Source organism: Eretmochelys imbricata, chromosome 3 (assembly GCF_965152235.1).
Source record: "Eretmochelys imbricata isolate rEreImb1 chromosome 3, rEreImb1.hap1, whole genome shotgun sequence".
Classification (NCBI taxonomy): domain Eukaryota; kingdom Metazoa; phylum Chordata; order Testudines; family Cheloniidae; genus Eretmochelys; species Eretmochelys imbricata.
In genome coordinates this window covers 163,906,534-163,922,992 of record NC_135574.1, presented here as the reverse complement: position 1 = coordinate 163,922,992, position 16,459 = coordinate 163,906,534, and the positions used below count along the sequence as shown (strand labels likewise).

General features: G+C 39.6%; 1 protein-coding gene across 1 annotated transcript in view; it reads right to left on the bottom strand.

Annotated features, from left to right (window-relative positions):
- Positions 1-16,459, bottom strand: part of USH2A (usherin) — a 568,735-nt gene that overhangs the window by 496,328 nt on the left and 55,948 nt on the right. Inside the window, exons 7-8 of the mRNA XM_077811946.1 lie at positions 12,894-13,115; positions 11,455-11,548 (exon numbers count right to left, since the gene is read on the bottom strand). Coding sequence (XP_077668072.1) covers positions 11,455-11,548; positions 12,894-13,115 — 316 coding nt within the window. The remainder of the gene's footprint in view (positions 1-11,454; positions 11,549-12,893; positions 13,116-16,459) is intronic.

The following is a 16,459-nucleotide window of genomic DNA, read 5'->3' as shown; positions in this document are numbered from 1 at the left end:
CAGGACTAGGTGCAGACAAGTACCTTTCAGAGTTTGGCTCAGTCTATGCACACGAATGGAAAAAGATGTCCAAGCTGACATACATCTGATCCTCTTACTTTCTCTGGGGATAGTTTTCTGGGAAAATGCATTACATGAAGTCAGCTGGCTCAAAATATCTAGCTTATCTTGACCCAATTCATTAGTCAAAACAAGTCTTTGCTCTAATTTGTCATCATTTTATCACAATTCCTGGATCCAGCAAATTGGTGAATAGACCTAATGACATCAGCTTGAATGCAGATGTGCAGAGTTCCCTATTAATCATTTGGAATGCTGGAGGAAAATCACAGTGAAGCAATCTTCAACATATCAAGAATGCAGAGTGGTGCTTGAAAAGGTACAAGCATTTTAAGCCTTACAATAAGTTGTACTTAATTAAGCCCGTCTTCCCTAATTCTGTTAAAATGTTCCATCCTGTTGCTTATACCTCACCTCCCACCTCAACAATTCTCAGTCCCAGTCTCCCTTGACTGCTCATCCAATCTCAGTCTCTACCCACATACTGACTCCCAGTATCACTCCATCATCTCTTCCAGTCCTAGTTTCCTTGCCCAGCCAGTCATAGTCTCCTCACACCCAACTCCCAGTTCCAATGTCCCTCTTTCCCTCTCCCAGCCTCCAGTCAAGACTTCTCTACCCCTGCCACTCCCCAGGCTTCTTCTCCCAATCTACTCCCACCAGGGGTCTGGCTCTTGTCCCCTCTGCATTCAGATCAGGCACCTTCCTCTTTTGTGGCATGGACCCAGGAAGAGAGTCACTGATAGCACAGGAAACAGTCTCCTGCTCTCAGTTCAGTTATCCCGTCCCAGGATGGCCTGCAGCAGTCCAAAACTGAAATTTCAGGCAAAGTCCTGCTTAGCCCTAGGCTGGAGTCTGCACATTGTGGACAGAATCTTTGAGGGATTTAGCGGATATAAAATATTAGTCTCTACTGAGCATGGGCAAACTGCAATTTTTCAAAGTCTGATAAGTTGGTCAGACAACAGCTAAAATTCAGGTCCCTGCTCCAAAGCTTGGGCCGCTCTAGCTTTCCAAATAAAAGGTCACCAGAATTTTTTTAACATGGGCAAAACAGTCTATTTGTCATTAGCCTTGTTCTCAAAAAACAGCTGAATCATTCTGGCTAAAATTGAAAAAAATAATAAAATAAAATAAAATAAAATAAAATAAATAAATAATAATAATAATAATTCAGCCTAATGCAGACACCCAGCATGGAAAATTTCAGCCCTCTCTCAGTGAAGACATGACTCCTTATTGCTCCAGTCAGATGCCATAATCCAGTAAAGCAGACCTCCATAGCAATGGAATAATACCTGCAAGTAGAAAGGCCTGTATTTCTTGATTCTGATAAGGTTATAATACTACTGCAAAGAAGGCATATGTAGGAATTCAGAAAATAAAGTAAAAGAGACTAAAATGTGGTCTAGTGGCTAGGACATGTGAAAAAGGTAGTTAGGTATTCTGTGTCCTATAGTGAAGAGTCCATTCCAGACTGAGTTAGCCACACATCAGTTTATACCTTGACCAGACCACATCATAGGATCATCTGTATCTTCCCTTTGTGTGCAGTCAGTGATTAACAAATAAATAGTAACTTAACTTCATGGTGAGTGTAGGGCAACTGGAACACACACACCCCCGCCCCCCGTGATCAGGCCCTAAATTTGCTTATCTTCAAAATCAGCATGGCAGCCTGTCTAGTATAACAAAGTATACAACTTTTTTTCACTCAAGCTCTTCTAATGTATCATAATTCCTCCAAAACATGCAGATTATTGTGGACACCTCCAAAGAATCAATGCTACCACTTCAATATGGAATGCTATGCTACAAAAACTATAGTCTTCCAACTATTTGGAAATTTAGGTTTACAACTCTCATCATCGTTCACAGGAGTTACATTTTCAGCTACTTACACACAATGTTAGGAATACAACAGCACTATGAACAGTAACAGGAGTGGGAGCCTAGTTTTCTATAAATTCCATTGGAAATTTATTCCTAAAATCCCATCTAAACTGGCTTTTCAGCCATAATTAAAAAAATAAAAGTACAATTTAAATATAGCTGTAGCCAAACATGGTTCAACCAACCAAACAGTGTGGAAAGGACCAACCCACATACTAACATGGATAGGAGCCCCTGAAATTTACTGTCCAGTCAGCCCCGCTTTTTTGACTTCTGCAAAAGATAACTCTGACAAGTGCAACTTTAATTGCCATTTGACTTAGATCTCATATGGATTTTCATCATCCTTGCAAAGTGAAGTGTATTACTGTTGGATGAGCCTTTTAGACAGAACAGTAACCCTTCCACAACGCCCCTAGTGAATGATCATCTGGGCAACATGTCTTCAGGTACTAGAGACAGCAACAAGCTCTTTCAATATTTCAATGAATTCTTGTACAACAAAATATTTTAGAAGTCTATGATCTTTCATTTGTGAAATGACAGTAGTTTTCCAAGGATAAATTCATGGACTAACCCATAACTTCCAGAGACATGTCAAAAGATACTCGAAATTTTCAAGCTTGTAAGGCTCCTGACCAGATGGCTTTCTACTTGCTGTTTTCCCAAACGCTAGTCAATCATTTGCCAGCTATGTTTCATTTCAGTTAATTCTGAAATGACTGGCTTCCTCCCAGATTTATCCCTGATGCCCCAACTACAGTACACTATTTATTGGATAGCCTGAGATAGCAAGGCACTTATTAATTTAATTAACTAGTACATACTATACTAAAAGCTGTAACAGTTCAGACACAAATAATTTATTAGGTATCTAAAAATATACTGATCCAAACTGGCTTTATTAATAGTTAATTCTCCTGTAATAGTATAAAATGGCTTACTGATCTGATTCATGGGGATCAACAGCGTAGCACCCTCTTTTAATTTAATGGGCACTGAAAACAGAAGAGGTATTTGATTGCATTGATTGTTTAAGTTGAAAACTTTGAAGGCCTCGGTCCTCTATGTTGTAACAATAACTGAGTCTCAACTTGCACCCAAACACCTCCAGGGCATGCATAGCATCTCAGAATCCAGGGCATGCACATTTCTCAGAAACAGAAGGGAGAACATTGTGACCAATTCAAGGGAGTCTCTGTGCATGGCAAGGTAAAGCTACAGTGATCAATGGCCACATTTTTTCATGGACAGTTCCAGTTTTTCATATGATGTTCCACTGGCCCAAAAACTTCTTTGGACACAAGATTACTCATGTTTGTGAAACTACCCACTTGTGTAAATGTTTGAAAGATCAGGACCTCATTCTCTGCACCTCAGTTTCTACTTTAAATTGAGGGTACTTCCTGACCTACATCATAGAGGTGCTGTAAAGATTAGTTAACTCCATTTCATACAGCAATTTGAAAATGGGTGTTCTATGAAGTAAGTTATTACTTTTCATATGGTAATGGACGATCTTTCCAGTGGTTCAGAAGAATTTTAAAATTCTTCCAGGAAAGTTTTTTTGTTTTTCTTTCTCAGATGTAGATATTTGTTTCCTATACAGAATCTGCTGGGTCTATTATGCAAATCACTCATAAGGAAGGATTCCCTGCTCCAAATTTCACATCAAAATGTGTCTTCAACCCAAACAAAACTCTCTAAAAAGGAAAAAAATAGTTGTGTCTGGAAACTCAACTTAGACCGATCCATTTCAGATAAGGACTAAAAGCAAGTGATTTATTTAATGACAATTTCCATCTGTAGTAAGTTATTTGATTTTTAATTCCTTTTGTTGCTTTAGAGTGCAACATCCATCCAGATGTATATGCCAGATATGCTCAAGATGGTAACTTTAGCTGCACCAAGTGGAAATGTGACAAGGGCACACTATGCCATATGTTAGGAGTTTGTCAAAGGATCTCAGATTTCTGTTCCAAGGTACTCAACAAAAATCATTCAATTTTCATATATTCCCTTACTTGCAGAACCTGAGTTACTACTACTATTTTGTGTTGCAAGTTCAAACCTCAGTCACCTTGTTTGCAGTGTTATCTGTTCTCATAAAACTTATGCCTGCAAAACAAATTATGGGTACACATGAATAGTTCATCCAACAGCTACTTGATTTATATCCAAAGCACAATAATTAGATAGAGGTGTAACAAGATTTGAACACCTCTTTTTGTGGTTCAAAAATCCAGATGTAACTTGTGCCTGCAAAAGAGTGAAAATTTACCCAAAAATACAGTAAAAGCTTTGTTATCTGGCATGTTGGGGGAATGAGGGTTGCCGGGTAGCCAAAAATTCCAGTTAACTAAGACTTATACTTACCAACGGAATACCAATTTGCAAAGAATTAGAATACAATTAAATGAATAAAAGGTACTCACCAATCCGGTAGTAGAACTGCACTGCAGAGTGGTTGGTTTCTTGAAGCACTTCGGTGTATACAGGTAAAGGTTTCTAAACAGTAGGTTATCTTATGACACTACGTATCACTATGGGCAGCGCATGGCATATACCCAGATCACTAAAAATACACTTAACACTAAAACTATACCGAACATAATTTAATCTTTCTTTGATGATTCAGAAGGCACGTCAGAATCTTGCAGTGCCTCAGGGTCATCATTATCAACATCAATTATCATTGTAGATGTAGAAGGTGTAGCAGATTGGGCTGAATCTGTAATAACCCTATGACTTACCCTGGAAGCTGCTTTTTAAATAAATTCCCGATATTAGCTTGCTTGCTTGTCTTCTGCCTCTTTTGCATAAAAGTGGAATGCAGAATGTGCAATTGCATAACCTCCTGGGCAGTATAACATGGCTGCCTTTCTGCAAATTTAACTATCGAATCAAAAGCTGAAGCAACCTTTCCCCAAGTTATTTTGGCCTCTTCACTAAAATCTTCTTCTTCACTGTCTTTATCAGTGTCTTTTGACTTTTCAGGATTCAAAACATTCTCTATTATTTCTGTATCAGTAACAGTATGTGTCACTTCAACCTCCTTGTCCGCTTCAACCCAATTTTCTATCTCACTTTCATGAAATTTGTTGACTGGGTGTGAAGGAGTATCCACCATTTCAAGAATTTATGCTAATGTATTTTTTCTAACTCTTACTTTAAAGACTTCAAATTCATCCTCATCAGAAGACATTTCTGCAAACATAACACTAAACCACAATTTTAACCAAGCTCTCCTTAATGTGTCACCTTTTAACAGAATTCCAGGCACAAGCAACATTAAAAATTGCATCTTTTACATTATAACGATATTGAAAGTCCTGTGTAGTGCCTTCATGATTGATCAACTTTCTCAGGAAATCTCTTCTGTAATAACCTTTTGTTCTGGATGATGTCCTGGTCCATAGGTTGAATCAATGAAGTAACATTGGCAGGCAGAAAGATGATAAAAATATTACCAGACACTAACTCTGTTTCATGAGGGGAGCTCTACGATTGTCTAGCAATAGAATAGCTTTGCTATCTTCAAGTAAGCCTATTTTTCTAAAATGTTCTTTCACTCGAGGTATAAAAACATGATGAAACCAATCATAAAAAATTTGTCCGTCCATGAATTACCTTGCTCTTTGTGCAACACCTGTGAAAAGTGCAACACCTTTGAAAGCTCTAGGATGATTATATTTTCCAATCACTAAAAGTTTTACTTTATGCGAGCCTGCAGCATTAGCATACGAGAACAGTTAGTCTGTCTTTATTCTGCTTAAAACCAGCAGCATTAGATTCACTTGCACCTACTAGGGCAGAATTTGGCCAGCATCGCCAAAACAGGCCCGTTTCATCAGCATTATAAATTTGTTCAGGGGACAGATCATGTTCAGCAATTAAATTTTTTAAAAATTCACAATATTTTTCTGCAGCTTCATGGTCAGCCAATTTTTGTTCACCAGACACATCTAGCTTTCTAATGCCATGACAAAGTTTAAAACACGAAAGCCACCCAGCAGAAAATGCACATGGCTCAATCAATTGCATTTGGTTATAAAAATCTTTTGCCTTTTCAATGAGCCAGAGATAGGGGCACCCTCCAATCGTTTCAGTGAAAACCATTCATATAAAACACTGTCTAGATACTCTAATAGGCTGTTGTTCAACAGCTTTATTTGACTCACAACTAGCAAAAAAATTGAACAATTGTCCTTTTCGATCCTTGAGGTCGTATATCGTGGATGAGCCAACATTGTACTCAAAACATTCCTATTCTTGTCCTTTTCAAGACGTGTACAAATATCTATTTTCTGTTTTAATGTTAACACAACTCTCTTATGCGTCTCTTCTTTGCTTTTTGCTGGTATTTTGGATACCATAATGGTAGGGTGGTGTTGATATTTTACAATAAACACAGGACAATACACCGAGTAATAAACCGACCGATCACAATGGCAGATACAAACAGAAAGAACAGTATTTGACTCTTCTCGGCTAAATCAAGCGGAGTCCGACTGCTCTCGGAAATTCTCAGGTCCCAAATAGCTTCAGCATCGGTCCTGGTTATTAGATTGAAGATTTGTATTGAGATATCAGAAATGCCGGTTTCTAGAGCTTTCCAGTTGATAAAGTGCAGGATAACACAGCTTTTACTGCATTACATTAAGTCTGCATGGAGGGATTTAATACAAAGAGAAGACATCTACCTGTGGAATTAATCCTGACACCCGTATAAAGAGTACATGAGTTTTGTGCAGGAATTAGCTGCAAAGCCCAGGGGGATCCAAATCCTCCTCCACAAGCCAGAGAGCTTTCTGCAACCACTTCTGCAGTCTCAGGGTTATAGCAGCATCTGCAGCCCCTCTGCTGAAGTCAACAGAGTTATGATGGGGTAAAACCTGAATGAAATGAGTATCATATCTACCGTCTTAATACTAACTCTACAGCTATGACCTGGTTTTTAGTTTGAAACAATGGTAGTATCAAATACAGGACTACTAAAGTCTTCATACTCAGGTACTATATCCACCATTATGTTCCAAGGAAAAACACCCTCTTGGTTCCAGCCACGAGTGTATGGCTACTCAAGATGGTCAAAAACAGAGGTGCATTACATCGTTTTGCATTACATCAGTTGTGTGTTTTGCCTTACAAACTCAAAATCTTGAGCCATTTGGATCTCATTAATGTAAATTCCCCATGAAAATCAGGGAAGGGAATAATGAGTTGCAAATAACCAATTCTATTTTGGTTCATCTTTAGTAGATATTGATATTGCTGTTAAAGAATGAAAAAATATAATTAAACAACCCGCTTATTTTTCTCTGAATGAATTTGGTTAATTTAAACCACAATGCACTCAAGCCAATTCAAAAAATGTGACACCCACTGAAACAGTCCTTTAACAATGACAAAAGTTATCTGATAAGGCAGTTATACCATTAATATGTATTTGGTTTGTTTTCACAAGGTATCGCAGGTCTTGCTAGAGTGCTTGGTGAACTTCCAGATCTTATTAAATATTTATCATTAATACTTACAAAGTCACATTTCACAATGCTTGTTCTAATTAAAGGGACACTGTCAACTTGAATTTTTTTTAAAATGACTACTTTAAAAACTTCAGTTTTCTGGTATTCTACTATTTAAATATTAGAGTTTAATATTTTTTAATTACTTTAAAAAAATTGTTACAAGACTCTCTGTTCCTCTGTTTATATTTAGAAGGATCTGTGATGTGATCCTGAGAGCAAAACAACAAATGTAATTCAGGCTAACCCTCTCACCCCACATCAACCTTTTCTCTCTCTGCTTCTTGCTGCCCGTTCAGTTTCATCTTTGCTTGTTGCTGTTACTGTCAAACTTTCCAGGCCCCAGGAAAGCTTGTCCACCATTGGACACAATATGTGACAAAGACCAAAAATTATTCATGCAAGAAACTTAAAATGCAGTGGGACTTTTCCTTTAGAATAAATAGCTCTTTCTATAAGATCAGTTTCTTAATTCTTTATTTTTGAGGTTAATTTTCAACAATAGAACTGAAGGGAACACCAAATTTGTGTAGAAATGAGGTAACTTTGGGACTGAAATGAGTAACATCCATCAAATTTTGGAAGTATGTGTACAAGCAACAAAAACAGTGCAACTGATTATGCAGAGTGCTGTTAAATGCACAGCGTAAATGAAATGAAAAAGATTATTTTTTAGAATCTAATACCTTCCAGTTAAAGTTATTTTAGGGGCTACTTACTACTACAGTAGTTTGGGATTTTTGGAAAGAAATGTGATTTCCAAGCTGACAATGTCCCTATAATACTATATGTACGGCAATGTACCTGTTTCTGTATTCATCTGGAAAAAAAAATAGGCACGCCCACACACACCCAGCCCACTAATTTTTCAGAGTTTACAACATCACTATATTAGAATTTAGATGATTTTGATAGCCTACAGCCCTATCTCAAAGAAAGGGCTAATGCAAGTGCTTATCATAGATGAGTGATTTCATCATGTGGCAGAGAGAGGATAAAGTTCTTACCCCTGATGCACAAAGTATGCTGGCAATGTGCTTATTATGATATGAGCTACCCTAAGGCTAGCTTTATGGAAACACAGTGATAAAAAAGGATATAGTGGGTTTCAATTAACACCACTTTAAGTTATTAAAGAAGTTTACAGATATGATATAACTCAAAAGAAGAAACATTAAGCACAGACAGCTATGAGGGGGAAATAACATTTAAAATTTTTTGGTGAAGGAAAGAGTTTGGCAGGGTACTCTAGTCAGCTTTCTAATTTTGCTTGAGCAATTGCTGTTATTTAGACATCCAACTTTGACTGAGCCAGCCACAAATCTGTTCACATAATTATTTGTATATATCAATGTTGAGCACAAAATGATAAGGGATATATTCCTCATGGTGCTAAAGATGAGACTGTTCATCCATAAAGCTCCTCACTAAGGAACGGGAGCTGAGAAAACTCTCCCACTTCTTCAACCAAACAGGACCTTTTTCTTACTTAGCCCTCTCCCTCTACAAGGCCTGTAAGACATCCCACACTGAGCAGCCCAAGAGCCTCACATTATCTGCCTACTCCCCACAGCCAGCAGCCCTCTCTCCCCACACGGAACTACTGTCAATTCTCTACTGGTTTCTCCCTGCACCCAGTTCCCAGAGCAGCCCACCTCTCCTGCACATTCCAGGCTTGAGGGAAAGCTCAGGAACAGATTCCTGCAATCCAACCCAAATCCACACAGAACACGACTACAGGTGTTGGAATTGGGTCGAATCAAGTATGAAAACAACCTGACACTCTCGGGCTTGGGTCAGGTAGTCTCTAATCAACTTCTTCTGCCCGTAGGGTTGGCGTGGCAGTGACTGCTTTTCCCGCTCCTACCAGCCACCACCACCTCACTAAGCATGGTGTGCTGCAGGGTAAGCTTGCCAACAAGATGCAGCGCCTCTCATTCTGCAGCACACACAGCACAATGAGGCAGCCAGCAGCAGGAGTGAGGCACGTGGTTGCCACATCACCAACCCTACATAGAGGGGACATCCAGAGATGGATTTTGGCTATGGGGAGCCAGAAGCCCCCACCAGGCCAAGACCTAAAGACAAGGCTATGGCTGCAGTGCAGACACAGGTTCATGGGAAACAGGTCACTCTACAGTGAGGAATGCTGGGCCAGGAGAACAGGGGAGCAGCTGGTGGGCCAGGGAGTAATTAGCCCCCAGAAACTCTATGGAGAAAACAAAATAAAGTCTGAGCCAGCAGCTAGACCCTCGCAACCCAACTCAATTCCAACAGGACCCCACCACAGGTGCTGGGATTGGGTTGGGTTGAGTCTAGTCTGAAAACAAACCAACACGCTTGGGTCTGGTTCAGATTGGCTGTAATCTAGGTAGGTTTGGGCCGGTCTTTAAAATTAGCAGACTTTTAGTCAGGAACAGAGAGAGCCAGAAACTCACAATGGAGAAGGTGAAGACTTGCAAAGGAGGGGTTTCTAGAGAAAGGGAAATCACTGGCTCCCCCTCAAGAGTCTTGAGCTGCTACATTCTCAACTCCTGGACCAGGCAGGCCTGCCAACAGTCCCGGAGTCCAGAAGGCACAAGGTGACAAACTAATCTTCATTTCTCTTTCCTCCACCCTATTCCTGCATCGAGCACGGGAACGGGGGAGCTTAGAATTGAGGCCTTTTTTCAAGCTAGTTTACTTAATTTACACATCTGGTTCAGCCAAAGCAGAACTGTCTATTGAATATTCAATAAAGTATTTATTATAGTTTATATATAACAGATGGCTCGGCTTTTGCTGAGTCACAGATGAAAAAATCCTGTAAGAATGCCAAATGATACACCTTTTTCTTATTCCATCTGCCCAGGCTCCCCCCGGGAAGTCAACTTTACAGTTTCATATAGCTTGCACATGGCTGGACAAGAAAAACAGAAAATATATCGAAAGGGGCATTAGTCTGTACCCTCCTCCCCAATTTCCCCTAGCACTCTCTTATTTTCAGTAAAGGTATTCTTTCTGGGTATTCTGATGCCAAGAACACTGGGAAACTATCAGGGCTTAAGTTTGCCAAATGGCTGCAGTGCGATTCACAGAAGCCCTGTTTATTGAGCATTATTATTAATGGTGAGAAGAACACAGTAGAACTGAGGACATTCTTTCTGGAATATATCCAGATCTTTAAAAATAATAATAATAATATAGTGCTTTAATTCTGGTTCCAATAGAAAAATAACAGATTTATCCTAAATTCCAATTTTTTAAAAAAAATGTGGAAAATATTCAAAAGTGTCAATATTAACCCTGATCTCTTACTAAAACAATAGTCCATTGCAGTTAGAGAGAAAGAGATGCATCAAAAATATCTAAATGTCATATGTGACGGTAAAAATATGAGCAGATTAACATTTTCAACTAGCCTCTAAAAACGAGAATGCTTAGATTTCATTTTTTTTAAATGTTAGTATCAGAGCCATTGGGGCAGATTCTGTTCTTCTATTCATTTCAATTATAGTCCTGAGAGCATATCTAAGCAGTAAGCCTACACGGCCAAGTATAGTCTCAGCTTTCTGTTAACCTTACACATGCTTTCCGAGTATAAATTAACACATGTTCAAAATGTTTCCATTTTAGACTCCACATAGAATCTTCCAGCAATTAACTACAGTAAAGTATTTCATTGTAAGATAAAAATCAGAAATTGGCCTCAGAGGAATCCTAAGTATCCATAAATCTTTCATAGATGTTCAAAATCTAAATTTATATCTGGATACAAATTTTGCAGCTCACAATATTCTTGCAACAGGCCAAACCAAACCTTTGAACCCAAACACCCCTGAACTTTGAGGATGGAATTTTTTATAATCCATACCTGGATCTAAAGCCAAATTTTGCAACTTTTCCCTTTCAAAACATGGGATCCAAAAAAGCTCCAAATTTTGTGCTTAAAGCCCACGCCTAGATATAATACCTGCAGGATGGTAGGACTTACATTATCTCCTTGTGTGTAGCTGTCCTTGGAGCAGAGGCATCTATATGGTGTATTACTTGTATCACAATGATCAGCATGACCATGACAATTACACCTGCAAACAAAAACAGCTATTAAAGAAAATACACATCATGCATTATTTGAGAGACATCTCTCCACTATTTTTACACTGTCATGAAGGTAATTTTCTGCTTTGTTAAGAATAAACCAAGTCCCAGAAAATACTGTTCTTAAGTGTAGTAACTATTAGATGTCTTCTCCATTCAACATTTATAAATGTCAAGTAAATGCAGCTTTCCAGGGGAGTAAATTGACAGGACTGTTTCTAGACCAACTATTAAGTTATCAAGTGTGCATTACGTGCTTTCATTATATACTATGCAGATACAAGGCCTTAATTATTTACTACAGCTAGCACCTATCTTGTCAATATTAACCCTTTGATCTTATAACTTGGTCATAATATCTTAAAGATCTTACATATATTGAACTTAAACATACAGGGCCCAATTTTGCCCTCAATTACACAAAAATTACTCCCACTGAAGTCAAGTCTTCCTATGAAAGTCAATAGGTAATACACCCAAGTAACTGACCGCAGAATTGAGCTTGCAGTCTTTTCTTTTTGGAGGTATGAAATAGCCTTGTAGCTCTGCAGTAGAAAGGACTGTGCATGTAAAAAGTCACTGACACAGCTGTTTAAGTGAAAGAGAAATCACAATACATCTAAATAAATAGCGAACATTTTACAAATTAAGGAAATTAATTTAATGTAGAAGTGAATGTGATCCCTGATAGGGTGTTATCCAAAATGAGATCACATCTTTCAAAATATAGATTCAGATATAATACTTGTTCACAAAAATCAGCACCATATGCTCCTTTGGAGACTATTTCACTGTTAAATTTGCATATTATTTACAGGGCATAATTTGTCCTATGACAAGATTGCATACTTAACATACAAATTAAAGTTGTCAGTCACAGATAATACAACACTTTCAGAACAGCTTCCTTTTTAAAGGAAAAATTGTGGCAAAAACAAAGAATGTAGATCGTTATTAAGACCATTAAATTTGTCTGGAAATCTGTAATGAAACTTAGACGACCTACTAAAGCAAAGCAAAAGCAAGGATTTCAGTTATAAGTCCCTATTTAGAAGAGTTTGTAACTCCAAGAAAAAAACTCTTTTGACATATTTGTGTAATAAAAGTCATTAATTATTTTAAATATGCATTTGGATAAACGTTCAGAAAATAGGTTTAATGGTATGTGGGACCTGATCCAATACTATCAGTCAGATATTTTGCACAATCAAAGTAAAACCAGAGTACAGCCATTAACTTCAAGGTGGCTAATGATATATCACACATCTTGCTCAAATTTTCAATTGTTCAGAAGTTTCTTTAACCGAAAAAAGACATTAAGATAACTCCTACCTTCCACTGATTGTAATTTCATCAACTCCATAGTATCTGTGCCTGAAGTTGACCCAAGGCTCAGTTGTATGATACTGGCCAAGAAGATGAATCCTCACTTGCGTGGCTTTTACAAAATCTTGGAGAGATGGAGTATTGTAGAAGTCATTGTAACCAGGCCGACGATTTGGTTCAGGTGTAAGAATGCTGAAAGTAATGTTTCCACGGGAGTATGGAGTAAATCTGTTTTTAAAAAGATGATAAACTGAAAAACATATTTTACAGGTTACCTATTCTTCATGTTTTCACAGAGGACATTAATTAAGAGAGCACAACTTTATTTATAAATAGAAAAGGAGTACTTGTGGCACCTTAGAGACTAACAAATTTATTTGAGCATAAGCTTTCCTGAGCTACAGCTCTGATGAAGTGAGCTGTAGCTCATGAAAGCTTATGCTCAAATAAATTTGTTTGTCTCTAAGGTGCCACAAGTACTCCTTTTCTTTTTGCGGATACAGACTAACATGGCTGCTACTCTGAAACCAACTTTATTTATGGCTTCTAATGGACAAATTTTGATGCAAATGAAAACCACATACACAGATCAAATAAAAGATATATTTTTATCTTATAGCATATGCCGTATGTCTGTTTTCCCCAAACTGCCACTTTGTGGTTCAGAATATAAATGTTCATTTTAAATATAGAGCCTCTAGCCCTTAAAGAAAACCTTGAAAATGAATACAGCAATGTTTTCCCCAGTTTGCAGAGGGCCTGAAACAATGACTCAGAGGTATAAACTGGCCTTGTTGATATAAGGTGTTAAATTATCACCACTGAGCATTTGAGTTAAGTGCCCACATTATTAGCTGTTTCCCAGCTGATCAAGGTATGTAAAAAACAGAGGCACAAATCAATTATGAAGACCTATACAAACTACTGTGACATCTCATTTTGGATGCACTTGGTAGAGTACTACACAACTTCCTTCCCTCTCCCCAAATCAAGAAAAATGCAAGTGCATGGAGGTTAGTGAAATCCAGCAGAGCCCAATGAGAGCCAAGGCCAATGAGCCCAGCTGAATATTTGAGCTTCAACAATGGAGGACATAGCCAAGCAAAGCCCAACACAGCATGCCTAATCAGAGGGTCTTCACAACCTATGATGAGCAGCATCTCATTTTGGCTTATTTAATGGGCAGAGTTTGGCAAGTAGACAGAGCCTATGTAGAAGAACCACTGCTTTTTCCCCTACCCAAATTTGGACTCTCTAAAACCTATTCACCCAAAAGCAGAACTTGGTACTTGATAAATGAAATTCCCATGTATTGTTTTTCCCTCCAGAAAACTGCTGGGCTATTTGAAACTTAGAAGGTCTTGCTAGGAATTTTTGTAAACAGTTCCCAGTTTAAACACCTACCCTGCAATGAAATCCTCTGCTAGTGCAGACCCTTGAGTCTCAGAAGGGGTCCCACTGACTTCGCTGAACCCCTACACGAATCAGAGGCCCATGCTACAGCATCAGATCCTCAGTTTTTCAACAGAAAATGGCTGGAGGGTCACAAACTGATCTCCAAGCAACCCATTATTACCCATTTCTTGTAACTGTCTCTATGATTCTCTATGATTTTCCGACTTTAAGGGCTCTTAAAACCGGTTTCTGTACTCCTCCCTGACAAGTCCTGCTTTGAGCAGGGGGTTGGACTAGATGACCTCCCAAGGTCCCTTCCAACCCTGATATTCTAAGTGGATTAGTGCTGAAATCAACCTTGCTGGGTCCAATTTGGGGTAGTGTGGATGCAATTCGACAGTATTGGCCTCCGGGAGCTATCCCAGAGTGCTCCATTGTGACCGCTCTGGACTGCACTCTCAACTCAGATGCACTGGCCAGGTCAACAGGAAAAGCCCCCCAAACTTTTGAATTTCATTTCCTGTTTGGCCAGCGTGGCGAGCTGATCAGCACAGGTGACCATGCAGAGCTCTTCAGCACAGGTGACCATGCAGTCCCAGAATCGCAAAAGAGCTCCAGCATGGACTGAACGGAAGGTACTGGATCTGATCACTGTATGGGGAGATGAATCCGTGATATCAGCACTCCGTTCGAAAAGATGAAATGTCAAAATATTTGAAAAAATCTCCAAGGGCATGAAGGACAGAGGCTATAACAGGGACACACAGCAGTGCCACGTGAAACTTAAGGAGTTCAGGCAAGCCTACCAAAGAACCAGAGAGGCACACGGTCGCCCCGAGTCAGAGCCCCAGACATGCCGCTTCTATGATGAGCTGCATGCCATTCTACGGGGTGCCCCTCCAACTACCCCAGCCCTGTGCATGGACTCTGTCAATGGACTCTCACGCAACAGGGATGCAGATTTTGGGGACAAGGAAGATGAGGAGGAGGAGGAGGAGGTTGAAGCACAGCAAACCAGCAGTGAAACCGTTTTCTCCGACAGCCAGGAACTGTTGTTCACGCTGGATCTAGTACCCTCCCAACCCACTGAAGGCGGGCTCCCGGACCTAGAAGGCTGAGAAGAGACCTCTGGTGAGTGTACCTTTGTACATATAATACACGGTTTAAAAGCAAGTGCGTTTAATGATTAATTTGCCCTGAAGACTTGGGATGCATTCGCGGCCAGTACAGCTACTGGAAACGTCTATTAACGTGTCTGGGGATGGAGCGGAAATCCTCCAGGGACATCGCAATGAATCTCTCCTGGATGTACTCCCAAAGCCTTTGCAAAAGGTTTCTGGGGAGGGCAGCCTTATTCTGTCCTCCATGGTAGGACACTTTACCATGGCAAGCCAGCAGCACGTAGTCTGGAATCATTGCATAACAAAGCATGGCAGCATATGGTCCTGGTGTTTGCTGGCATTCAAGCAACAAGTTCTTTATCTCTCTGTGATATCCTCAGGAGAGTGATATCATTCATGGTCACCTGGTTGAAATAGGGGAATTTTATTAAGGGGACATTCAGAGGTGGCCGTTCCTGCTGGGCTGTTTGCCTGTGGCTGAACAGAAATCATTCCCGCTGTTAGCCATGTGGTGGGGGGAGGGGTGAAACAATCATCCCAGAGAACTGTGCGGGTGGGGACTTAGTTGGGTTTGTGCAGCACGTTAACCCGAAAACTGCAGCCCCTCCTTTTAAATGGCCAACCCATTTTAAAGGTCCAACCCAATGGGTGCTTTGTATATGAAATGAGAGTGCTGCTGTTTGAAACCATTCCCACATGTTAGGAAGGTTAAAGAAGCCAAAAGACTGTGGCTTACCACATCTGCCTGTAAGCCGAATTCTGTTGCCTGCCGGCCCTGCATGTGTGATCTCTCACACCATACCAGTAGGCCCTCGATATAAGAGGCAAAATGCAACCTTGTAAAGAAAGCACATGTGCTATGTAATGTTAACAGCTTGGTTCACCGTGAAAGAGTCTACCCATTGTTCTCTAAAATGTCTCTTTTTAAAGACTAATCTCCCTTTTTTCCCCTCCCGCAGCTGCAAATGTTTCATCGCTCCACGTATCATCTCCATCCCACAGGCTATCAAAGACTAGAAGCCAAAAAAAAACCGCACTCGCGATGAAATGTTCTCT